Raw genomic sequence first — 27,492 nt, forward strand, 5'->3', positions numbered from 1 at the left:
TAACATGGAATCGCGAAATGATTAGATGAACTGAATTGTGATAATTCATAGAAATGAGCAGCAGAACTCTGAATTGGAAAGTAAATGAGTAAATGATAGCAACTTCAGTTGAATTGTTATTCAATGGAGTTCTTGAAATCATGAAAATGGTGAAATGAAAATTGAGACTTGTTTTGTTCCCAAATTTTCTAGTTTTTTTAGTTTCTTTTACGTGTTTACATTATGTTTAGATAATTTCTGTTTATATTTTTGTTCTTATTTGTTTTATTTTTTGCGTCTTTAGATATTCATTCATCTGAACAATCAATTGGGGTTAAGGAAATAACAATCATGAATAATTGAACATTGAACTTTTTTCTTTTGAATAAATGTGGACATTTGAATGGTAAAAATTTTGTCTTTTGCTTTGATTAGTTTGTTTGTTTTTTAAGGACAAGAAATAAGCAAAATTGTTAGAAACGTATAAAGATGGAAAAGGATGGCAAAATGAATGAAAATGAAAAATATTGAAACACAAGTTGAGAGGGGAAAAAGAAGAGTAAAGAAAAGGAAGAAAAATAGAAACTAACAATTGTTTCAATTGATTTAGAGTTTTATTAATTGTTACATCTTCTCTTACATCTTTGAAGAGGGCAAGAAAGGTAAGGAACAAGAGATGGAGAGAGAAAGAGAAGCATGAGGATGAGAAATTGCATGATGAGTTGTTCACATTGAGGATGAAATATTTATGTTGAAATAAGAAGATGAGGAAAGGAAAAAGATGATGTGGATTGAAAAAGATGAAAATAAAGAGTCAGAAAAGAGAAGAAGAAGAAGAAGAAGAAAAAAGAAGATGAAAAATAAGAAGAGGAAGAAGAGAAGAAAAGGGGAAAGAAAAGGAAGAAACAAGGAAGATTCTTATATAGGCAAGGTGAGATATGGAGTGGATTTCAAGCCTATAGAGTAGGTTTTCACTGAATCTTGGCATCACCATCTAATAGTATAGATGATGATGATGATGAAAGATGGGCAAGAGAGGTGAAGAGAGTGAAAGAGAAGAAGAGAAAATGGGAAAAGAAGAAAATGGTGGAAATGATGGTGACGGCGGTGGTGAAAAGATGGGAACAAATCGTTGAATAAGGTGTAAAAAATAAAAACTTTGTTGAGCCTGAATGTTATACATGAAGAGGACAATGATAATTAACGTCAATATGTTGTCCTAAATGAGGATCATCTTGATCACAATCGCTTTGTATTTGCTTGTAGTCGACTAATGTTTTCCAGGGCGGATGATAACTTTGGACTTCGATTGGATGAGGAATCTCATGTTGTACTGGACTGGTTGCTACCAATGGGACACCTTGCATGTTAGCAATGCTCTGTAATTGCCTTCCATCCTGAAGAGAACATAAGAAAAGATTAGAAATTTAAACATTTTTTTTCGGGTTTTCTTCTATTTGATATTTGGTCAAAATTTGAACAGAAAATATTCTTCTTCCTTTTAAAGTAGCATTTAATTTTTTCCAGTTTATCTTGAAAATTCTTCGACTCAACTTTTCGATTAAATTTTGTGTTTTTGAAACATTGAAAGCATCAATTTTTATTGGACATTTTTTTCTTCTTCGACAAATTATTTTTACATTTTTCTCAGCTTCAAGTGAACATTAAGTTAACCCTTTTTTATGGATAGAGTGAAGCTCTTTGGATTACTCATTTTGCTTTCAATGGTTAAACTAAGCAAATGTTTCATCCAATTTAATCTAATAAAGTTGATGAATAGCTGCAAGTTTATGCAACCAAATCACCATTATTTTCACAATCTCTAACCCTTCAGATTTTTATGGCTTAGCCTGTGAGTAAGCCGAGTAATGGTTCATCTTCAAGTATCTTGATAACTTTGTTTATTTTCAATCAAATCATTTCCAGTCTGATTTGAGACGAAAATTTTGCTATAACTTTTTCATTCGAGAATAAATTTTTTTGCTCAAAAAGTTGATTTCATCTTAATTGACAGAAAATTTTGCAAACTTCAAAACAACCTTTTCGTCATTTGATGCGATTGCATCAAAATGATGAGCATTGTTTCAATATTTACTCTAACCGGGAATATAATCCAAAATCGTCCAACTTGTGATTCGACATTTTGAGATCAACTCTCTTTAAGATGAGTGCAATTGATCAACTAAGAGGATTGATTAATTAATTAATTATTTGTGACGAAAAATGAGATCAAGTTCGAATGAAAATCTTTATCCAATCAATCAAATCTAATTGAGTTGAAAATTTTGCAAACGAAACCTTAACGAATAAAGTAATGAAATTTTCATTACTGAACGCAAATATGGAAATGTGATCTGAAATGCTGATTCATGCTGTTGGTAAAGACGTCAGTTTGTTTAATAATCATGAAAAGGGGAAAAAAGTTATTCATGTGAATTGTTACACTCAATTGGCTAATCAAGTAAGTAAGTAGCAAGTAACAATAAGTGTGCAAAAGAGGATGAAGAGTCTGAAGAGGGTCGGAAAGAGTCACAAAAGTGCGATATCAAGATTATCAGGAAAGATAGCTTTACCTCGGCGGTTAAATTGATTGAAACAAAGGCAACTAGAAGTGGTGTGATTGAAAGACTGAGACTGAAGAAGAGAGAAGCGAGAGAAAAAAAGTAAATGAAAAAGGTAAACAATCAACGAGACATGCTGATAGGTAAGTGTCTCGAGTGTCTGGTAAAGCCATGCCGAACACCTTTGCATGTATCGGGTGCAGAGTAAAGTAAAAAAAGGAAACACCAACAAGTATCATACGATATCAATTGAAGATATTTATACAAGAGAGGATCAAAAAAAGCCGAGAAAAACAAAAGTTTTACCTTTTGTTACAACCAAATGATTCAAGTGATTCAACTTGAATAGCAAGAGCAATGAATAAATTGCAAACTCGGTTTGATTGAAAAATTGCGGAACGAACGCAAATCGAAAAGAAGAAGAAGAAAAATTAGAAAAACAATTTCTTCTTTTCTTCAATTGATTTTCGCTATTATCGCTATTATCACTGCTATTATAAGATTAGCAGCATTTTTATATTGAATATGATTGTTGCTCCCACGCTGTTAGAGATATTGAGATTCTTTCAAATGATAACCCTTTTCCGGTTCATCTTTTTCATCGTTTTCTCTCAAATTTGTCTCAATTGAATAGAAGATACTAATGGCTCTATAGAAGGCGAAACAAGGCCAGAGTGATGATAATGATGATGAAGAAGAAGAAGAAGCAAAGATGAACAAGATAAAAGAGTAAAGGAACAAAAAGATGATGCTCAAGGCAAACATTATTTTAACCTTAACCATTGAATGGATAAACAGAAGAGGGGAAACAATGAATGGTGAAAAGTCGAGAAAAGAGTAATGTGATGAGAAGATGGAAGATGAGGCAACAAGAAAGGAAACGGAATCGGAAGAAAGTGAGAGAGAGAGAGAAGAAGATCTGTAATAAATCTGAAGGAAAAAATGATGATAAACAGAGTAAAAGATTGTAGGAAGTGGAAAATGTTTTCAGCTTTTACAGGGTAAAAAAAAGGAGAAGAGGAAAGTTACGGATGAAAATTGAAAAGCATCTAATGAGTAAGTAATGAGATATGAAATTAGACGCATCATCGTATAGATGATGAAGATAATCATGTCGTTGTTGTTGATAATGATGATAAGAATACCCGTGACAGTGTTTTGCCTCTTTCGAGTAAACCAATAAATTTGTAAATAATATTTTGTTATACAAAAACATGGAATGAAAAGAAATGCATAAATCCCTCGAGTAATTTTGTTCCTGTTCTTGTCCTTTTTTTGGTTGTTGTTGTTCAATATAGTGTCGAGACTCGCTTGTAAAATGTTCAGGACAATCTTGCAATTTGTCATGCACTTTTTTGTTGCAATGTCAAAGGATGAAGATGAGTGAGAGAAAAGAAAATGTATCAAAAATTGAAATTATATGCAACATCAGCTAAACATCTCCTGAGAATTGAGATGAAAATCTATTTTCAAGTTGAACCTTCAAGAGGAGCAACTTTACAGCCTTACAATAACCAGAATTTTAAATAACGATATTATTATTATATTATCATCTTTACTATATTAAACTTCAAGATATTAATTTACTTGTTTTCTTGGTAATTAATCTAATTTAGTGGAACAAGGTTACAGGGGAAATTTTTTTTCTCTTCATTCTTCTTCTTTGCCTTCGACTGCAAGATGAAACAAAATTGATAAATGAAATTGAAAAGATAAACTGTTCTTTTAGATTTACAGGTTGCAAAATTATTTTGCAAACTCGAGAGGATTCATGACATGTTACATGAAGCTTTTGCCACAAAATTAATAACTTTGAAAGAAAAGAGAGAAAAGGAGAAAAAAAAGTTGAAAAGTAAAAGTCAAACATCAATTGGATTCTCGAGGTTTAATCATTAATATTTGAAGTAAGCCAAGTCGACTGTTTGCATGATGTATAATTGAGAGCAATCAAATGATGATATTTGGTCTCATCAAATGTTTCCATTCATGAATAATTGATTATCTATTATTATCATTTCCACATTGTTATTAATGGTATTCCAGGATGGTATTCTGAACCAATTCAGGGCAAGATTTTTTTTTGCTTCTTCTTCTTCTGTGATAATTCTCATGTATCAACTAATCGTCTACATTCAAATAGTCATGATGATAAGATGTGAGGGTAAACAAAAAGGTAAAATAAGCGAAATGAAAGTAAATGGTGAAAATGATGGAAAAGATAATATTCAATTCCAAACACGTTCAAGTTATCAGTTTCTCTTATTTCATCTTACAACATGAATAAAACAGTTTATTCATTGCATTTGGCCGGTTGCACGTACAAGGTACAAAGCTTGGTGGTAAAGAATCCAACTCGGAATAATTCAATAATAAAAACCATGAAAGATAAACAAACAGAGTGAGAAGAGAAAAAACATAAACAAAAATTTCCACATCAACAAGTATCTTTTGAAACTCTAATTGAAATGAATTTTTGTCTCGATTAAATCGTTAGGCTTGACTTGGATAAAAGTATTCATTGTTTCAACATTAAACACTTTTTTTTCCTTGATTCACCTTTTCTCTTGCTGTATCCATGGTTAATGATATGAAAATTGTGGCCAAAAAAAGTAGCAAAAAATAATAAAGATGAGAGAGGAATGAGGTTAATCATAACAGGCAAAAAGGTGAGTAAAAGTGTCTATCGAGAGCGACATGATTTACATAATAAAATGTGGTTACAGTGAGATTCATGTGAATGAGAGAGAGAGACAAATGTTCAGTGAAGCGATAATTTTAATTGATTCTCAATGCATATCATGACAAAGTTGAAAAGTGAAACAATCAAATGCGCTATAATATAAATATAACTTTATGTTCAAGTTGGACAGAGAGGAGAGAGAGACTAAATGATAACAATATGTGTACATATATTCATCATTATTAAGCTTGCATTTTGGTCAAGACAAGGAAAGGTTCAATGAGAATGTTAATATGAACAAAAAGTAAAGCTCATTGTTGGCATTATATTCAGCCTGTTGACCGTTTCACCTTGAAATTAACCAACCATAGTAAATGGGTGATTCTGTTTTTTGTGTTGCTTTTTGTTTTTTTACTTTCCTCTTTGTTTCAACTCAAGTATATGGATACAGTTGAGGGCAATTATCAGCTTACACAAAAAAACTGTAATGATTAATATTAAAAAAACGTAAAGATGAAAAGGAAACAAAAAACTATTTTTGTGTAAAGATGATATTGAACGGTTTGCTGATACTGGAAGACTCAAGAATCTCAGCTTTTCCATGTTCTGAAGATCAAGTTGTTCGAAATGAACATTGTACTAAACATTGATATCAGGTTAAGAAACTTTGTCAATTTTTTTTGATAAAACCAAAATGCGGTCATTCTTTTAAGAAATTGAGATTTGCAAAAAGTTATGATTTAAAATTTGGTCAATAAGATAAGCTTTCTTGAAAAAAGGAACATTTAGAAATTCTACTGAATGTCGAATTGTCTGTGGTTTTGTTGAGTTATTTTGTGATTCATTGGGCAGTTCATTTTATGCATTTCGAGACTAGCGTGTTATGTTTAATTGATGGAGAAAATTGCTGGTCTAATGACGGACATTTGGAAAGTTGATTTTATCGACATTTTTTTTTATATTGCAAGTTCCTTTCTGTATCATAGAAGCAAAGATATTGAGCAGGAGGAGAAAGGTGAATGATGTTTTGGGTGGGCCAATGTTAATATATTGATGAGGAAGAGAGAGAAAAGATGATGATGATGATGAGAGGGAAAATGAGCTTGAGGTGACCCGGGAAAAGCCTTAAATTGAGGTTTTACTATCTTATTAATAATGAATAAATAATTTCTCTTCTTTCACTTTTTACCCGTTGTTGGTTAAGGTGAAACATTGTCCTTTAATTTTCTGTGGATAACAAGGAGGATGATCATCATGATTATTATACTGATGATCATATCATGATGATGAAGAAGCATAAAAGATGAAAGGGACAAGAACGTAAACTGAAAAAGCCTAGAAAAGCGAAAGAAAAAAACTTTTTTCTTTTCACCATTTTCCTCATGCTAAAGGTTGATACAACTAAAAAAGATAATCAATAATAAAGTAAAGAGAGGGAGGAGTAAAGACATTAAAGTGGAATCCCGTAAGATTAAAAGTTTAATATTTCATCAAAAGGGCGTCTCATTGATGATATTGTTGTATAATGATGATGATGATCACCGGTAAACAGGCACGAAGCAAGTGAGTTGAAGCTGTTAAGTCATAAACAAGCAAAAAACCTCAAAACATGATGCAAATGGAAAGGTAAAAAAAGAGGAAAACAAACAAAAAGATTATCAATTAAAGATGAAAAGATTGTCGATCAAGAAAGGTTGAAAAAACTCGCAATTCTCAGCGACATTATGATGGCAAAAAAATGTCATTGAAAAGTATTCATGAAAAAAACAGACGAAAAAGTAAAATGAGAAAAACTGAAAAAAATGTTTGTAATGTTAGCAGTTGAAAGGTGGTGAAAAGCGATGCTAAATGGTCGACTATTTGGGTTGGTGAATTAATAAAATGTGTGGATATTGAGGTTGATTGGTTAGATTGAATGGTTAATGCTTTTTATCCAAGTAAGGGTGAAAAGGCATGATATTGAGGATGAAGATGATGTACAAGAGCGAGGATTGTGTGCTTTGAAGGAAGAGGAAAGAGCTTTTAACATTAACTAACTTGATATCTTTATTTTTTTAAGCTTTTCTTTGGTCCGCTTTGGCTTACAATTATTTCACACTTTTCTCTGTCTTTTATATCAACATTGCATTACTTTTTCATTGTTACCGTTGACTGTTGTTGTTGTTACTCTTGTTGGTGTCTCTTCACCATCTCTTCGTGTTTAACCTTTTATCCATCGTCCTCTCAATGTCGGCCGTTATCCTCACTTTGTCCGTTTCACTTTATATTACTCTTGATTCATCATTTGTAACAGATTTTATCTCTTCTTCTGAGCGTATAATGTTTTGCTTTACTCTCATAAAGGTAAGATGATGAAAACTAAATAACATGAAAAGATCTTCTCTTTCTTTTCTTCTTCTTCTTCTTCTTCTCCATCTTCTTGCTTCTTGTATGTTTAACAGTAGGCACATTAATTGACTAGGATTGCACTTACACGCCACATTACGAGTTAAAAAGCTTATACCATCATCTATGCTTGAGTAAGTCTCTTTTATCACTGGAAAACATTTATTTAGTTTTTACCTTGAGTTAACAATATATGCACATATACATTGGCCAGCAAAAAAAAGGATGAGTCTTGTTGGATTAGAGAGTGAACCAGAGAAAAAAGGTGAAAAGAACGAAAGGTTAAGGGCAAAGGTTTCTTCAGTTTCAACAAAACGTTTCAAGAAAAGGAAAGCTTGGCCACAATTCAACCTTCTTGTTGGACAGCTTAATTGTGCTGCTCCATCTCAGACTCACTTTTGACTTGCCTCTACCTTCATTCAACCAAGTCTCTGATGAACAAAATGAGAAGCAACCCAAAAGTAAAAACAAATGATAACCTTTCAAGTTGATCTTTTGCCGCTTCTTGTCTCGTTCTTACCATCCTTTCACTAATCATCATGCCAAATGAATGTGATATCAATTTGTTACCAATCCAATTAATAATCACCAATCAACAAATCATCATGTGATTACTGTTGATGATGCATGATCATTAAATGATGTCAATGAAAATCATTTTACAGGTTACCTTTTGGATGACAGTCGAGCTAATCAAATTAATTGTTTAAAGATTGACTTTTATCGCAAACCCAACTCTTCGACTTCATTTGTATCTTTTCATTTTCATCTTCTTCTTTACTCAATTTCATGCACAAATCAATGAAACAGATTTACTGTTTTTATCTTAATTTCCTATGGGAACAAGATTCTGTATCATTTTACCATCAAACCTTGTATTATATGGAATGCAGAATTGCGCAGGAAAAAAAAGGAAAAGAAAATATCATGACTTATTTGCTTTTTACTTTTTTTTCTATCTGACTGAATGAAGCTTTGCACAAGAAATTCCCTTGATAAAGTTGATTGGTCAATCATGTGGAATCAATAGTTTTTCATGAACATACTTTTCGGCCGAGAAAAGGAATCATTGTACACTTTTGTAACATGCAGTTGAGAGGCAACTTGTTCAGTCTTTTACCTGATCAACATTTTCTCTTCTTTTCATATCAAAAAAATGAAACTTTTACTTAAACTCATGAAACTCTTATCTTCATCTTTGCGTCTAAGCTTGATAAAAATGATATCAGTTGCAATTAACAATTTTCACTTTATTATGATACTGATGATGATTTATTGACATCAACATTTCTCTCTCTCTTTCTCTTCTTTCTATAGTTCTCAAGTTCAATATCATTGCACTCTATGGATTGGTTCATGAAGATGTGAACATTATCTAATTCTCACTTTGAAAGGCAAAGGAAAAGACGACTTAATTGAAACTGAAAAACATATTTAAGGTAATCTGGTTGAACCATTTGTAAATAAATGAAACAACCGGTTTTTGGGATAAATCTTGTTCGGTCAAGGAATATTTCAGGCAACAGCGATTAAACTTGGAAAGTTATCATTTCTATAATTGATCTTTGAATACATCATGATATGAATATTTAGTTTCATGCCTTACTATGTGTAGCCTAATGGACTTGCAAATCAAATGTTTGATCTAAGTTTTGATGAGAAACGGCAGAGACGAGAAAATTTTAAAAATTAAACTCAAAAAGTGAGAGTCAAGTATTGATCAAGACTCATAAGGTGACAATTAATTATCTACTTCTGATGAATGAATATCCCAAGTTTTTGCCCGTGATTGAGTAATTTGACAAATTTGTTAATTCTAAATGAAAATTTTATTCTGAAAACTGTTTGATTCTAGAAATGAATATTTTTATTTGTCAATTTTATATTGCAAAGTTGAAAGGGAACTTCACTTTTTAAAAGTTGATTTTTCAATATAAAAGTTTAATGGTACTTTTGACAGTTGAAGGAATGTGAAAATAAACTTTTGATTTATTGCTGGACGAGTTTTTGTCTTTGATTCTGTACTTTTTTTTGGCTGATGAAGTGAAATTTCTGTTCATTTTTTGTTCAAAAACTTTCTTGAAAAAATGGTGAAGTTACCTTTTCTTGTTGTTGAATTTGTTTCATCATGATTTGTTTCTTCTTATCTTTACAGCGTTTATTTTGAAACCAAACTCGTATCACACGAGGAGAAAGTCCAGTCATTTCAACAAGGCGTTCCTTGAGTAGAGCATCTGGTCGAGGATTGGCATTATAACAGCTCCTTAAGGTTGTCAATTGTTTTTCATTTAAAACTGTTCTCACTCTTGTTGGTTTGTGTTCAGATGAACTTTGCTTATGGCCTGAAGTTGGTCGCACAACGGAAACACGACGATGTCCAACAGATTCAGGTAAAGAATCTGCAGGTGAAACTACAGTTGTAAGGTCTCCAGTTGGAAGAACGGAACCCGTTAAATGGTCCGTTGTCGATGAGGGTAAAGTGGACAGGTCACTCTGGTTCATGCTAAGATCGCTTTGATTCAAGCTCATACTATCAGGTGGACTCATGCTTAATTCTGGTTGCATTAACTCATCTTTCACTGAAAGGCAAAGAAACAAACAAATTAGATATAAATAAAAATTCAATGAAAGATGAAAATTTCATTTCTGCTAAAATCAGATTCCAATTCAAAACTTTTATGCAAACAAAAACTCGTTCAAAAAATCAACATTTTCCCAAAATTCGAAAAGTTCTTAAAAATGTGAATCTCGATTTCGATTTTGATCAAGTTCAAATAATATTAGATTTGAATGAATATGCAAAAAGTTTTACTTTTGTGTTAAATCACTTTTCTCAACCTTTTATGCAAACAAAAACTCATTCATCTCATCATTGAAACTTGAAAGATTTTGGAAAAAGAAAAATTGTGTAAATTGAATTTCAATTGAATGTAGTTCAGCTGTGTGAACATGAGTGTTTCATTGATGAAAATTTTCCATCTTGAAAGAAAATCTATTTAATCACTGTTAATCTTTGACGGATTAACAAACTATTCAGTAGCTTATCTTATTGACGCAAATGACAAGTCAATGAGATTAATTATCTAACAAGAGTTGCCAACTGGTAAATGATTGTCAATGGAATGAATATTAACCTGAAAATTGACTAACAATCAATGGGTAACCCGATTAAAAGTCGACTCTGCAATTCTTAATGAGTCTGGGTGTGGTTGATAATGAACAGCACAAATGATATCAATAAAGTTGCATAAAACTATTGTTAAAAGTTTGCCAATTTTACTCTCAATCGACGAGTAAAAACAATTTACGTTCAGAAGAGAAAAAAATTGATGGCAAATTGTGCAAAACGTAATGATAATCATTTGGAAAGAAAAAAAATTGAAACACAAACAAAAGGTTAACATGAACAGGTAAAAGGTACATTTAGTGTTGCCAGAGTTTATCTCTAATGAACAAGACGAGGCTGAAATGTAAAGTCAAAAGGTGATTGTCATTTGTGTGGGCAAAGGCTGATTATAATGATTAAAAAGAGACACCAAATAATGATGTTGTTGATGATGATGATGAGGGTGTTGAGGCATTATTAAATGATAGGTGAAATGATCATTATAACAGGTAATGATGATCATGATTATAACTGGACACATGCACTGCTTTCAAATGATTATAATGATGAGTAAAGGTAACTAGAGAAAAGTGAAAAATGTTGAAAAAACAGGAAGAAAGTTGTACACTTTTTTGTTGCCATTATCAAACATAGACAATCAGATTACAGGTTAACCTTAAGCATTTGTTTGATCAACTAATCTAATAATCGATAAATGTGTATTTACCTTAATTAACTCGATCGAAGTTCAAGTTATTTAACGTTTACTTTTTCATTCTGCACCTTTTCAGATATCAATATCAATGGAGTGACAAAATTTGATTAACACAAATTAAATGGCAATTCAATGTTTACTGTGCAAACAGATGAATCGATACAAAGGGTTTTGTCAAAGTGACAAGTTTTTCGATTTTTTTTTCTTCTTCTCCAAATTCGTCATTTAAGGTCAGATGAATGTTGATGAAAATGTGATTATCTTTTTCGATTATCATTTGCTTTCAGTTTCAAGCTGAGCGGTAATTTTGTTTAACTGCAAAAACAGGGTTTAATGATCGAGTTGATTATAGATTGGAAATGTAAAGATTAAGGTTTTTGCGGTAACTTTTGTTGCGCTTTTTGCTGGAAAGACGGAAATTTTGTTATGGATTCAGTTGGGTTTAAATCGGAAATTTGAAACTGAAAGCCGTAATGGTAAAGAGAAATGATGTTGCCATGATTATCATGAGAATGATGATGATTGTACATTTTATTCATCTTTCTCTTGCTCTCACTTGCTCTGTACGGTTAGTAACTTTCAAACTTGGCTAATCTAATAATAGAAAAGGGTTTTGTGTCGAGATGTTTTTGGCTTTCACTGGTCAAGGGTAGCTTCCTGATTGAAGATTGCATTAAACTAAATTTCATCTTGTTTAACATTCTCCAGTCTTTTATGAATCTGTTTGGTCAGAAGAAAGGAAAGGAGGAATCATTATTGTGTTGATGATGATGATGATTAAAGTGAAACCATTTTCACTTTGATTAACTTAAACAGATTAGTAAACACCAGTTCTGAATCTTTCAAGCGTCAATCTTTATTGATATTGATAACTATTGGTCGATTAATTCTGTTAACCCATCAACTTGTGTTAATGAAAAGGACGACAAGAATGGATTAAAAGCAAGGGTTAACACTTATGACATTATTTCAAGTTTATTCATTTGCATTTCCCTCACCAAATGAGTAGAGCTGAAAGAATCATTTCAATCTGAAAGCAACTTTTCGAAAAATTATTTTTTCGATTTTTTCCAGCAGCTTGACAATCATGATGAGTTTGGACAGTTTTATACAATAAAGATGTTCAATTGTTGAATATGGAAAGAACTCATTCATGATTAGCCAAGTCAAGACCAATATGAATAGTTGATTGAACATGAGAAACTGTCAAATTGAATTTTTGGATGTTGCATCGAAATTGTCATTTTATGAATAATTTTTTTCTTTGCTTTCACTGAATTTGTTGCAACAAACACAATGGAAGCAACGTCTTGTGTTTCAACCAAGTGAAGACACGAACAGGGTTGGAACACGTTGATGGATGCAAAAGCAATTCACAATGCTGGTTGACCCCAGAAGATGAGGAAAAAAAGTAAATGAAAGATAACATTACTTGTCACAATTAATTTCACTTCATTTCCGCCAACCTCTTCATACTAATCATGTTAACATTTCCATCTCTTTTCAGTGCAACCCAACGATAACGATATTTTCTTGTCTCTTTCATTTTCATCAGTCGCATCATGTTCAACTTTTCTGTAACCAAAATTAATCCAAGTAATTGAGAGAGAGAGAGACAGAAGCGAGGAGAAACTCGAAAAGATGGAAACAATTGGACAAAGTGAAGAGAAGAGGTTGAATGGATGGAAAATAATGATTACTGTAAAACCAAATGAAGATGGATGAAGTCACAGAACGAGAGAGAGCAAAAAAAGATAAAGTGATAACTCTTTTTGTGTTCATCACAACTCGACATTGGACATATCAAACATCAATTATTTGGTCAATAAAATGCATTTTATGTTTTCTCTTATCCTCATCACATAGAGAGAATGAGTTTGCAAGGGAAAAAAACATGAAATCAATTGTTTAATATTGTGTTTGTGTAAATGATAGAGTATTAAAAAAGAGGTTGATTATGATGATAATGGTGATGATTATGATAAGATGAATTGATTAATATGAATAATGTCAACTTGAAATGGTAATAATGGAAATACTAGCCAAAATGTTTATCAAAAAATCGTCAAACAATGTTATCAAAAGAATAATGTCAAAGTTATCAAAGATGAAATTTTTTTTCTTCTCTCTTCTCCCCACTCTTCTCTCCTCTGTTTTTTCATCCCTACATTTTAATGGTAAACGACAAGTTTAAGTTGTTGTACTTATAGTATCATCATTCTTCCTCATCATCAAGATGAAACGATCAAGGAAAGGATAAAAAGAGAATCGAGAAAACCTAAGTTTTCTTTTCAATGTGGACTTGTTTATATAGATGTTTGATTGATGATAGTTACTCTTTTTATTTCTGCGCCAAGATGAAGATGATGATGATGATGGAAATGAAGAGGCTTTTTAGACAATATAAAGAAAAGAATATGTTAAGTTTTTCTCTCTCTTTTTTCCTCATTCTGTGCTCTCTGAGGTATAACATTGTTACTTTCATATTCCAATAAGAATCATGTAAATTTATATCTCGATAATCTGACTTGGTAAAGTTAAGCTCATTGGGATTTCACATTTTCAATGGTAAATCAAAGATGAATTTGAAAGGCAAAATGTTGTTGCAATGGTTTACATTCAATAATTATTTTACTCTGGTCGCTTCATCGATATCAGTCGACATTATCATTGCAAATGTCGAGAGAAGCCAAATTTGTTTCCAATTTTATTGTCATTCATCATTTATTTTACAGGATAATTGAAAGAATTATCTGATTAAAAGTTCTTCACGCTTTGCTATTTACTTTGTATTCCAAGTCGACTTAACTCACGAGAAAATCTTGCAATACTTTGATCAACCTTTTGTTTCAACCAATTGTGAATCAATTTATTGATTTGAAACTCTTTTGTTCTCTGTTCATGAGTTGGCCATGTTTCACCAAAACTTGCTCACACCTTCATCTTAGTGGACCAACTCGAGTCATGATAAGCTTTAGATAACAAAAAGTAGAATCTCTTTTTCATTTGATGTTTTCGTGCAAAAAAAAGATGAAAACAAATGCATCGAAATAAAGGCAAAAATCAATCTCCATGCAATTGAATTTCATCGAGACAAGAAATTTGCTGAAACGCAAAAGGCAGAGACACGATAAAACTGATGAAATAAATCAAATGGTAAAGAGAAATGTTGAAATGCGAAAAAATGGAAACAATGAAAATGAATCTGAAGATATTGAACATTAATCAAGTTTAATTTACTCTTTAAACAAATTAGCAACTTTCAAAGTTGAATGTAAAAAAATGAAAAGTAAATATCAATGTTAATGATGAATGAAAACGGTAAACCAATTGGTTGGAAAGTAAATTAAATGATCATAAAGTTAAACATGATTAACATTTCAATTCAACAGCAAAATTCAGTGTTATTAATATGCGTGGTAAAAAACAATAAAGAAACATGAAAGTGAAATAACAATTTCTGTTAACATTTTTCCATTCAAAATTATCATTTCATTTTGCTTCATTTTGTCATTGAGGAAACATTTTTTTCGAGAAAACAAAAAAGATTGTTCAATGATTTCAAAGAAAACTCGATATTTTGATTGGAACAAAAAACTGACGCCTTTCAACCTATTTTCAGGGAGTTTACCTTTCACATGTTTATCATCATCATTCATCTTTGTTTGCCCATTCGTTTTATCATGTACATCAAAACATGATAGACTTGGCGTGATATCAAAGAGTCAACCAACAAGCATTAAAAAACTGTTTACCACACAGACCCAGCTGTTAATGTCAAGTTGATTAAAAAGCCATTACAAGTTAAACAATGATTAGGAATCAACATTCAGATTAAAGGCATTAACAGTGTGAATTGTAGCACTCGATTCAATCCGATAATTATCAATTGTCTAACACTAAATGATCATTTTCGGCCCAAATTGATGGTTAAGAGAGTTCACTTCTCATTGGTAAGCGATGTAAAGGTTTACGGAATAAATTTTGGGTTAAATTATTTTTGCCATTCTCTTGATATTCAATTGTTGCAACTGTTCATTTTCAATGGTTTAACCATTTACATATTTATGTACATTTGTGTGTACGAGGCCAACATTAAACTCACACGTCAATGTAAATGATAATCATTACACCTTATTGTCAAAAGGTAGATCACCAAATTACTGGTAAAGGTAAAGCTTTTTCTTCATTCTTTGCTCTTTTTTTTCGATTTGCTTTTTTTCTCTTTTCGCTTTTCTTCCTTTTCTCTCCTCGTTTTCTGCTTCTTCTCATCATTATCATCATTTATCCTCCAAAAAAAGACTAAACATCACTTTCATCTTTTCTCCTTTCTTTCTCTCTCTTCAATAATATATATCAAAAAATCAAACGATAAATTAGATGAAGCATGGCAGCATTAGTAATCTACTATTAAATATAATTTTTGGTGAGTTCTTCCTGTCTTTTTGTATTTACCATGAAATTATTTCTCCTTCTCATGCAATCATTGTTACAAGCAGGAGAAGGTAGAAGCAGAAAAATGGATCAAAATGATGTGAATGATGAAAAGTTGTAATCAATTTATCAATCTTATTCATTACAATTCACTTTACAATAAAAGTGTAAGGTAAAGGCTTCAAGCTAAAAATTAGCAGAAAATGCATCAAATTGAAACGAACCAAAATTATCATCGAAAATGGATTAAAAATTCGATTCCATATTCATCTAAAAATCAGAGACTCAGCTCTATTCGATCCATAGATTCAATTCTCATGACTCGAACTTATAAGAAAATTTGATTCAGTTTCATTCCAATTCATTTGAAAATTTCAGTCGATCTTTCCTTTTCAATATCGATTCAATTATGTTTAGTTATTCAAAAATGCGAAAATTGAAATTTCTATCTGATTTACTCGAACAGTTTTGAAAAGCTTTGGTCAACTGAAGGTGACTTTTTTTGACACAAAAAAAGTTGATTAAATTAATGACGAAATTGAATCAAGCTGTTGGCTTTGCTTCATGTTAATAGTTGATTTGGTGTTTTATCAAGAGTATCTAATGTGATTTTCAAAACAAAACTTTTTTTGGTGCAACAATGTTTGAAAAGTGGGCATTTTATGAGTTGGAAATAATCTGATTAACAAGATGAATAATATCATTTGAAGAGGCAATTTTTCTTTTCGTTTTTCATCTTCTCCTTGTTGTTCGCCTTTCATCATCACCATCATTATCATTATGGTCATTTCCAGGGCATCCTGTTCTCGTCCAGTTCATTTCAATTGTACAAATAGGAAGACACTCAAAGCTGTACACAGGCAAAAGGCTACTCGAACCATACACTCTTCATGTTCATTGTTTCGCTTATTTCCTGGGTCATCCACAAGAAGAAAGACGAACAAGATATAAATCTTTATCATAATCATCATCAAGTCTCCCAAACCAACTTCAAATCCCAGGGTTAACAGGCAATAGGCAACAGTTGAAACTCTCCTACTCATCATTATCATTATCATCATTATAATCATCATTTTCCTCAAAGGAGCAATTCATTCTTGTTCGTCTTCATCACCACTCCAAGTTAAAAATATTATAACTTCGATTGTCGAATAGACCAGCGAAAAGACTCGATTTTCTCTCTTCTCTCTCTCTCTTCTGCCATCTTCTCCTCATCTACTGACAATATATAAACTGTTGAACATCATCATCAATAGTGTTAAAGAGAGGTAAATAGTTGAAGAGAAGAAGATGAAAGAGAAACTGATGGAGCATAAGAAAATGTTGCAAGGGTGATAAATTTAGAGAGGATGGAAGATGATGAGGATAAGATCATCAATCAAGTCAAAAAGAGAGAGAAGAGAAAGAAAGAGGAAGAAAAGTCTCTACATAGTTAGGCTATTAGAAAATTGTAACTTTATTGCATTTCAATATGGATTGTCAATGTACGCCTTGTAATCAACAGACATTTACGTTCAAATATTAGTTTATTTCAAATCCTCCTTCCTCATCATCTTCATCATCATTGTCTCAAAAGGGAGTGAAAAAGAAAGACAGTAATGAGAATCGTTTTTCATGTATTTAACTTGTAATCAGAGGATAAATGAGTGCGTAACTGATAAATGCACGAATCTTCATTGACTCACAATCTTGTTGAACAAGTCAATCCAAAGTTTATTGATTAATAAAAGGAACCGAAACTCGAGCAAAGACAAAAGCTAAATATTGAAATGTTGACGAATCTATCAGAAGCAAAGAGTTTTCCAAAAAAATTTCGATTTAAATTTTAAATTTTCTCACAATCTCACAGTTTTCAGCAATGATCATGAAATAAAAGTTCAGATGAAACTGTGAAAGCTTGATAGTTGAAACTAAAGGAAGATGAAGAAAAATGACTGATTTTTTCGGTAAATGGTTACATCTTAGGAATATTTAGCGTCTCGAGCGAATTGGATATTTTAGACTTTACTGAATAATTTGAGCAATTTGTTGCCTTTTAAGCATAAAGATGAAGCTTTGCTCAAAAGGATAACATCTTGACTTGAATAAACTTAGACACCAAATGTACAGTGAAAACAGATTAATAATGTTAACAAGACTGAAAAGACTAATATTTGAATGTAAAATTTGTGAGTGAATTATGAACATTATTCAACTTGACTGGTTGACCACAACAACAGCAACAACATCCAAGAGTACAAATAAACAAACATAAACAGACCAGACACGAATAATGGACAATGAAGAAGCAGATGAAGATGCAACAAAAGGTTGCTGTCCAGTAACTGGTTGGAATAAAGGAAAGAGCAAAATAGCCTTTTAAAAATGTCCTTCAATAAGTATATTATAAGTCTAGTGTTTTTATCAATGATGATATTAAAAATGGTCCAATGATTGCTCAGTCAACTGATTAGCGATATTTTGAAACCCTTTAGTTTACGTTTAAAAAACTGTTTGTTCACTTAATATTTTTATCACTTGAACGATGGAAGAAGAAGAAGAAGAAGAAGAAGATGAAGAGAAGGAAAAATATCAAACATTTGAAAATGAATGTACAAACAGTAAAAGAAGAAGGATTAACAGACAAAACCAAATACAATGGTAACAGTAATGCGACTAACAAACGATTAAATGAATCAACTAAATGTTATTAAAAGGCAGCACACAAAAAGAGGTCAACAAAAATTCAACATTCAAAGGGTTGGATCAATGTTAATTGTCGAAATGTCAACTGTAATGGTAAACATTCAAACAGTTTGAAAGCAACAACAAAAACGAAGTCAACATTCGAATTGCAAGGTGAAACAAACTGTCAAACATCCAAATCAACAGTTTATCAAATCAAAATTGATCAACTATCAAATAAATCAATACAAACGCTCGACTCAAAACTTGCATCAAATCTGTTCGCAATCAAAATTCTGATCAAAATAAATTTCGAATCAGATATTGAACAAGAAAATGATTCAAATTTTTAGTTGAATCGATATTCAGTTCAGTCTTCTCTTTGATCGAAACATTGGACAAACCAATCCAGATTCAATCGGTTTATCTAGATTCACCTTTTATCATTAGTTTTGGACTTTGATTGAAACAAAAAGCCAAACAATGATTTAGCTTTGGATGGACCAAGCCAGTGAAGCGCAATGAGTTTTGTTTAAAGTCAGCAAAACACACAAATTCACTTAACCTGTGATATTGATATTGAACTTTGTTAAACATCGTGAGGGTTAAAATGATGCGAGGAAAGGTAAATAAGTTGAAATGCGAAATGTAAATGAATGAAGTGAAAAATGAAAAACAAACCAAGTGTTTATTTAAAGTAATAAGCAAAAGTGGAAATGTAAACTTTTTTTCATCTTTCGCAGCGAAAAAAGTATAGCAAAGGTGAAAAGGTAAGAGTTTCAAAGTGTAGATGAGAAGAGGAGAGAAAAAAAAGTTGAGTTATTCAAAAGATTGATGAAACAATGAGTAAATACACTTGAATAATATAAAAACCTGATAAGTCTTTCAAGTCTTGAGCACGCTTTGCAAATCATTCAATTTGTCAACAAACGCAATAGACTGACACAAAGACAATGGAAGCGGCGCACACCCTGAACCATTCATTGGTAAACATCTTCATTCAGGCTTATGTTTTCTTCTTTCATCCAATTTTCAATTGCCTTTCATAAGCTTTATTATTACATATGCTTGATGCCTCCAAGCGCTACATCAATGATAATCTCATGAATCTTTTCACTGATACATTTCCGTATAAATTTTTAATATTACCTAAGGCATCGAGAAATGAAAAGCAATGGTCGTAACAAAAATATCAACAGAAAACTGGCAAAACTGATTATCTAAATGGGTGCCAAAATGGTTCAAATTATAATACCATTTGTTGATGATAATGATGATGATAATGGTGATGAGAGGAAAAAGAGAAAAAATTGCATTTTCTTTTTACTTTCATTTGTTTTGTTTCTTCTTCTCTTCTTTGCCTGACAAATTGAAATGGAAACAAGCAAATGAATAAGTTGACAAAAATATTGCAGAAACAAAAAGCCTACTTCAAGAGGAGAATTTTTCGAGCAAATTTTCAGCTTCGAAAATGGTTGAACAAGAAAATTTTAATGCTTTCATGATGGAACCGGAAAAGAGTAAACTTTATCTCGTTTTGTTCATCCTTTTTCCTTCTATACAATAAGCCAAATATATTGCAAATGGTGATGTTTTTATGCTTTGAATATTTCAAGAAAAATAATATTTGCTTAGAAGGGAAAAGAAAATCTCTTTTCTCTCTCTTCCATTTTACTCTTATACATATTACATGGAGAATGTTTCATGTTTGATTTTCATGTGAACTATTCTTGCCTATCGTTTCCCTGTGGATGTACTGTGTATATATCTTGCTGTGAATAATAAATGTTTCAAGTGAAACCATTCCTATCCAAACTGGTGAAAACTCAACTTTTGTCTCAAGTCGACTTCAAACTGATTTTTTTGTTTCAATCAATATCTAGAAGTAACGGGAAAAGGAGAAATGATTAAAATGTTTGTTTAGTGATTTTTTTGCTTTTTTCTTGTTCTATTTGCTGGTGTGTGTGTGTTCTGAGTCTGAGTTTCTCTCTTGTAGCAATTCTTAAATTCAATAATCAATATTACCTGAGGCATGTAAACAGAAGTATTGAAAGATGCAATGAAAACAGAGATTAGAGGTTGAATAAGCACAAGATGAGATTGATTGTTTAAACAGTCTAATGTCAATTGTTGATCAGAAAAATGAGAAAAGCCAATAAGAGTAAACACAAGACAATGGTTACTCTGTGAATCAACTGGATTCATTGGGTGATCATCATTGTTTATATTGGACCAGATGAATGGTACAACTGGCAAGGTACAATGAATCCAATGAAAACAAGATGAAAGACTAAACAAGACAAAAATTGTAACTGTTCCGTGACTTTGTTGAATCGATCAATGGACTTTTTAACCGTGGCTTTGTCACGTGATTCAATCATGTGTATTAGGATGATTGAGGAAGAGAGAGAGAGAGAGAGAGAGAGAGAGAGAGTATGGACAGTCGAGGATGTTGACTGATTGTACACGAAAGATGATCGAGATGATGATGAGAAAGAAATTAAGGAGGAAAAAAGGTTGTCAAGTTGACAAGCGAAAAGATGGAAATAGGCAAATTCAAGGTTGAAGAAATTGATGTAAAAAAGTAATTTTTTTTTTCTTCTTCACTCAAATGTACATTACATGATCATCATCATGATTGTGATGATTCAAGGGAGGCGTTATTGACATGAACATAAAGTCAGTAATCATTTTTTTTGTGTTGCGTTCTTTTCGATTCTCTTTGAACCTTTAAACCTTGGTTTTGATTAGTGAATGAGGAAGCATTTAATGATGGCTCAACGTTACTGAAAGATTAAGAGATTATGGTTAAGCTCAATAGTATTGAATGACAATAGATTAACTCGATTTAAACAAGGTACAAACATTGTTGGTTTGTTTGCTTTGTAGTAAAGAGTTGAATGGTTGTTGGGGAAAAGGTGATTTTCAAGTTTCATTTTTTCGAACATTTTTCAAGGTAAATTTCCACATTTTGCAGAGTCACTGAGATTAGTGGGCAAATCGATTCTCCAGAGGTTACCTTTCCTGACCTTGTGACGTTGTGTGGGTTACTGGCTTTATTGCTTGGAGTAACGCTCATGGCTTTTGTCTCTGTAAAGGGCCTAATTGAGGTCACAAAGGCTCCAAAAAATGAGTCTTTTTTTCGCAAGTTTTTTTTTACTAACTTTAAGTATTTCTTTCTACTTTTTTTTGACTTTCTTGTTTTCTCCCTTTCTTAGTGTATAAGCTGATATTAGCTATACCCGGGTTACTATTATGACCAGGAAAGAGCCTAAATTTAGCCAACTTACATAATCAAGAGCTTGATAACGTTTTGGCACTGATTTAGCTCAAATTTTACTAATTTTTTATTGAATTTTTACCAATAATTTATTAGATTAAAAACTTGAAAAAAAGGTTATTGGGATTCGAACCCAAACGCTCCGAAGCATCAGACCATACCTTTAACCACTAAGCTAAGCTTTCTTGTGTTGAAAAATCAATTTAAAGTAAATGCCAATAAAAAAATGGTCATTTTGCTAAAATCTTGTCAAGAAAATTTACCAAGAATTTTGGTGAACTAACAGTTAGATGCGAGTGAGAAATCAGCGCAACAAGAAATGAACGAGAGTTTGAAAAAAAATTAGCTATTCTCCCGCTCATTACCAAGTTTTTGGTAATATTTAGTTAAAAGAGTAACCCGGGTAGTTTATTACACTCTTAGTACTTCTGTTGAGCTTCTGCTGCTATAATTTTGGCCTTTAAAACTATTTACAAGGTAATGATGGTCACAAAATGAAGCCATCCCGAGGTCAACTTGTGCTTGTTTTGACAATATTTATTGACTCATTAGGAAAGGTTGCGAAGTTATATTGATTTAGAGTTAGTAATTAAGTTGCAAAAAGAGCAACGAGTAAGAAAGGCTCGTTTATCGATATCTTTACTGTTTCTAGCAAATCTCAAAGAATCTCCGTTAGTTGCAGTACTTCATATCTTTGGGCAAAGATAAGATGAAATTGCGGGAATTGTCAATTGAAATGCGCAAAAATCATAAAAAAATGCCAAAGAAACAAAAAAACAAGTGAAAGCAAAACAAAACATAAAACTTGAGATTCAATGCAAGAAGCAAACAAAAGCACTATCTCAACATTTATATCAATCTTGCATTATTTCGTTCATAACGATTCGAAATTCTCAGTAATCAAGAAAGTATTTCAATCGAAAGAAACTGATCAAGAAAATGCAAGCTGTTCAATAGACGAATCACTGTTGGAACAGATGAATTTACTTTTCGATAAATTTTCACCGGTCTAAAGTTATTTATATTTCAATGGCTATAATGGAAAGTAACATTTTTAAAGTTTAATTGGTTGACGAAAGAAATGGTAAATGCGAATGAATCAAGAAAAAATGTCTCGAACTCAATTTGTAGACAGAAGTCAAGATTTGAAGTAATAAAGCTGAATATGATAGCAAATGTAAATGAAATGATAAGATAGACTGAGGCATAATAATAACATAATAGTAAAAGTAACCTAAAGATGGAAAGTAAAAGATGTTAACTCAACTTGTCAAGAAAAGGAAAACTTAGCGACATTTAGTTATGAGTCGTAAATTTTGTCTCTTCAAATGTTGCCTTCGTCTTCAAGTTCAAAAGGCATCAATGAAGATGGCAAAAAAGAAGAAGAGAGGAAAGAGAAGAAACTTTTTTCGAAGTTATCAGAAGAAAATGTAATCTATTTTGCAACAAGATACAATCTCATGAAGTATTCCTTTCGAATCCATGTGTTTGCCATTTTCCCTCTTCCCCTTCCTCTAAAAATTTCAAGATTATCAGTTTGAAATCAACTCGATCATCAATAACCTCAACATTCGCCAGTCAAAGTTGAAATGTTGTAAAAGAAAGTTTTCTGTTGAACTTCTCATTTGCAGGGAATAAAGAAAAGGATTGGAAATTCAGCCTGTTCAATGAAACCAATTGAAATGATGAAAGACTATTTGCAAATTGTTAAGGCGACTACGAACCTTAAGTCAAGTACAAATATTGCATGTTTATCATTGCGATAATTTCATCAATATTTAGAGTTTCTCTTGTTTTGTCATTTTCCAAGACTTTTTCATGGTGTTTCATTGTCAGATGTGAATCGAGGCGCTAAGAGAAAAGTTTCCTTCAAGATTGTCATTATTGTCAAGGGATTGAGAATCACGATGATGACTGTGATGAATGAGACACAAAAAGATTATAAAATGATGGTGAAAATGTGAAAAAGCTTAAAGCTGGAAAATGTAAAAGTGTAATAAAAGTTGCAAGTTTTGATACCAAGAGTAAGTTTGATGTTGATGATAATGAAGATGGTAAGCTTGAAGGCGAGTGGAAAAGGAAGAAAAAAGATGAGGATGAAAAGCAAATAGGAGGAGGCAGAAGATGGGAGGTTCTTGGTTCAAGCAAAAGAACCTGGTAAGAAGATGTAAGGAGAAAAAAGGTGGAGACTTGGGTAACTTGAATCCACAGAGAAGATGAACTTTTTCATCCTAAACATTTCTTTCTTTTTCTCACCCGACATTCATCTTCCATTCTTCCTACTTTTCTTGTTACACAGGCACTTGAATATAAAACTCACAAGAAAGGTTGTCTCTACAATTTTGATAGGTTTACTCAATATCATCTGACCTTAATCAGGTAAAGAAAAGAAGAGAAAATTTTCAAACTTTGGTCCAAAAATCAAAAACGAGAAGAAAAACTGAAAAATCGCATTTTCACTCTTCTTGTCCGTCATCATGCAAATATTGAACTCGACAAAAAAGATTGAAATGAAATTCAAACCAAACAGAGTTTCAATGTTTACTCAACACACATGGACTCGAAGGTTTGGAATAATCTGAATAAAGAAAAGGTTGAAATATTGGAAATTACGAGTTTCTTAATTAATGGTCATTCGCCTATTAATTAAGGGTGTCAACTTGGGCGTTTGTATTTACTCGTTGTAATGATGTTCCAGTAATGAGTAAATAAATGTATTTAATAAAAGATACTTTTGCTCTCATATTGATCATTAAGAGTCACAAATGAAGTTAATGATGTTAACAGTTAATGATATTGCAACAAAGTAAATAATTAGGAAAAGTCGTAATGAATGGTAAAAATTGATCAACACTGATTTCATTACTCTTTTTGATACAATGATGAGTGTCGAGTAAATTTGATATCATTTTTTTCTGCTTCCATTCATCTTGTAATGTTTCAATTGTAATTAACGAGTCAAGATTGATTAGTCAAAATTGAGGTTCACATTAGGGGTCGACTGTTTGGTTGACACACAAGATGAGCACGCTTGCCATTTTCAACCCAATATTGGGTTATTCAATATTTTTACTTCTCGTCAAGATTAATCAATGTTAAAGGTTGAAATGTGATGCTAATCAAACTCAAATTATTTTGTTGTATTAAAAGCAAATTTTTGGTCACAATGTAAACAATCTTCTCATATTTATCTTCATCTTCCATCATCAACACAAAGAGGATGCAACACGCTTCCAGTTCATCCTCATCATCTGCACCTACGAGTTTATTCTCATCTCTTCTTTCATCATCACTGTTAGCTCTTGTCCTCTTCAATATACATAATCGAGAGTTTTTTTTGCTCTTCATTTACTTTTTTCTTCTTCTTCTTCTTCTTAGCTTAGTACAAGTTTGAAGTGTGAGAGTCTTTTCAGGTGAACAAACAACTCGAATCGACTTTTGGTGTTGCTGTTCAAGAAGATTCAGCTTTAAGCAGAAGAAGGTTCCAGCTCATTTTGCTAATCTTTTAATCGCTTTAATACTCTTATTTTCAACACCTAAAGGGTTCTATTGGAAAAATACGAGAAAAACAAGTGAAATCACACATCACGTATCCGAATGTGTTGACAGCAATTGGAGACAATCATTTCCGTTGACAGTTGAAGCTTAATTTGAACGAATTTCTGTTTGCGTAAAGGTTTGAAAGGTGAAACTGAAATGAAGAAACCTACTGAAATCAATTGATTGATAATTACCGTGGCTTTGTTGACTTGATGCTAGATAATCTCTCTTGCAAAATAGTTGATCTTCATTGATGATGTAAAGTTCATCTCCTGTTAACAATTCCTTGTGACAATCAACACATGTAAAACAGCGAATGTGGTAAACACTGTTGCGAGCCCAGCGAACATAATCTTCAGGGAATATTGCTTGTGAACATCGGGCGCATTTTTTACCAAATCGTCTGGTTAAAGGTAAAGTTGTATCCATTTGGTTGGTAATCACGTTGTACAAGTTGACAGATGATTGCGATGGAAAACACACAAAAGGCGAAATGGAGGGAAAAAAGGTCCATTAGATGACTTTGAGTTTGATGAGACAATATCGTTAGGTAATGAAAAGGGTTAACTTACTTGAAGAAATCTTGCTTGCAGAACAATTTGCCTTCACGAGAGTAACATTTTTCAGTCAATTCACTTTTACAGTCAAAACACACGACACAATAAGTGTGCCAAGCACGGTCCAATATTTTGTCCAAGAAGCGGTCTTTAATGGGCTGACCACAACCTTCACAAGAAACCATCTTCATGATGATAATGTTATTAACAAGCCCATGAGAAGAAAAACGATGAAAAAAAGATGACTTAAACAGCTTCTTGTTGCTCACAATAATCAACTCTCAACATCAAACCATCAACTCAAGCATCACTCAAGAGCAGCATGAAAACCTTAACCCAAAACACTTGCAATACGAGTGCGTATAAAACAGAGTCACGCCTTGTACGACTATAAACCCAATCGAGGGTTAGGTGAGGTGGAGCTTTCAGGCTTAAAGTGTAACAGTGAAAATAGTCGCTGGGAGGAAGATTAAGGAGAGCAGAGGCAGATCATGAAATGTGAATAAAAATACAACTGAAATGATGAAAATTAAAAAAAAATGTTCTCATACCAACGACACACCAATGAGATTAATCAAAAGGCTGACGATAAACTTGGCGCCATTTCGAGGCACCAATCCAAATTTATGATGAAATGCTGAAAAAGAAACAAAAAAAAGCTAAAAAATGAAAGCCAACGTTGAACCAGAAAAGACTGTCTGGTCAATGAGACTTAACACTTTCTCAATGCTCTTCTAATTTAGATTGCCATCTATGATTGAACAAAGTCTCAATTTCAGGTAAATATTAGGTTGTTGCATATGAAATGATAGCGATTTTAAATCTTAATCACGAGCTTATCAAGAAAGCTTAGTTAATCTAATAAACTTCATTAACATGTGATTGATAACATTTATCTTGCACGTCATTTCTTACTGCTTTCAAAAGCAAAAAATTGATTTATCAAATTATTGGTTCAATGATCAAAAATCAAACTTTGAAAAAAAATTAAAATCAATCCAGAACTTAAAGTTCATATGGCCACTAATCGAAATCACAATTTCTAATCATAGATAGCATTCAATTGTTTCACGATTATCAGATTGTGTAGTATTTACCCAGTAAACTTGCAGGTAAACTAGAAAGAGTGATTATGAGATAGAAACGTCTTTTTAGGTTAAATTGTAAATCGAGTAAATCTCTTTACAGTCAATATCCAGAAAGGTAAATCAATATTAGCTGTTTTTTAGCTGTCTTGACCAGTTTAAATACAATAAAAAAGATCTAATCGACAGTTTTCGATAAAATAGTGTTCACAGTAAGTAAAATTCATTCAACATTCTTGGAAACACTGAAACTCACCTTTAGGTTAGAGATGCTCAATATTAGTATCTCAATATCAGCATATCAAACAGCACCAGAAAATCTTATATTGAAAGTTGACTTGATTGACTGAATGTTCAGTGACTATCAGAACCTAATTCGAGCATGTTCTCCAGTTACAACAGAAAAAATATCTTAAGAATAAGAAAGAGTGGTCATGGAAAAAATTGGACAAATTAAAGCCTAAAGCTGAAACTTGACGATATTTTATTTTATGCATTTATATCGA

At 32.1% G+C, this 27,492-nt stretch overlaps 1 protein-coding gene across 3 annotated transcripts; it reads right to left on the bottom strand.

The window, feature by feature from the left end:
- Positions 1–171: 171 nt before the first annotated feature.
- On the bottom strand, positions 172–26,645 carry LOC107359287 (insulin gene enhancer protein ISL-1). Of its 3 annotated transcripts, none has more exons than XM_089266781.1 (4): positions 25,917–26,645; positions 25,539–25,747; positions 9,706–10,184; positions 172–1,376 (listed from the first exon to the last, which is right to left on the bottom strand). In XM_089266781.1, the coding sequence occupies exons 1-4, from the start codon at positions 26,090–26,092 to the stop codon at positions 1,155–1,157; spliced, it is 1,086 nt and encodes a 361-aa protein (XP_089122907.1). In that variant the 5' UTR covers positions 26,093–26,645; the 3' UTR covers positions 172–1,154. The 3 variants fall into 3 exon arrangements, with proteins under 3 accessions (XP_089122907.1, XP_089122906.1, XP_089122908.1); XM_089266780.1 differs by having other exon boundaries at positions 25,515–25,747; positions 25,917–26,351; XM_089266782.1 differs by lacking the exon at positions 172–1,376 and having other exon boundaries at positions 9,450–10,184; positions 25,917–26,358; positions 26,453–26,645.
- Positions 26,646–27,492: the final 847 nt, after the last annotated feature.

Source organism: Tetranychus urticae, chromosome 1, assembly GCF_039701765.1.
Source record: "Tetranychus urticae isolate SD_2017Ah chromosome 1, NJAU_TeUrti_SD_1.0, whole genome shotgun sequence".
NCBI lineage: Eukaryota > Metazoa > Arthropoda > Arachnida > Trombidiformes > Tetranychidae > Tetranychus > Tetranychus urticae.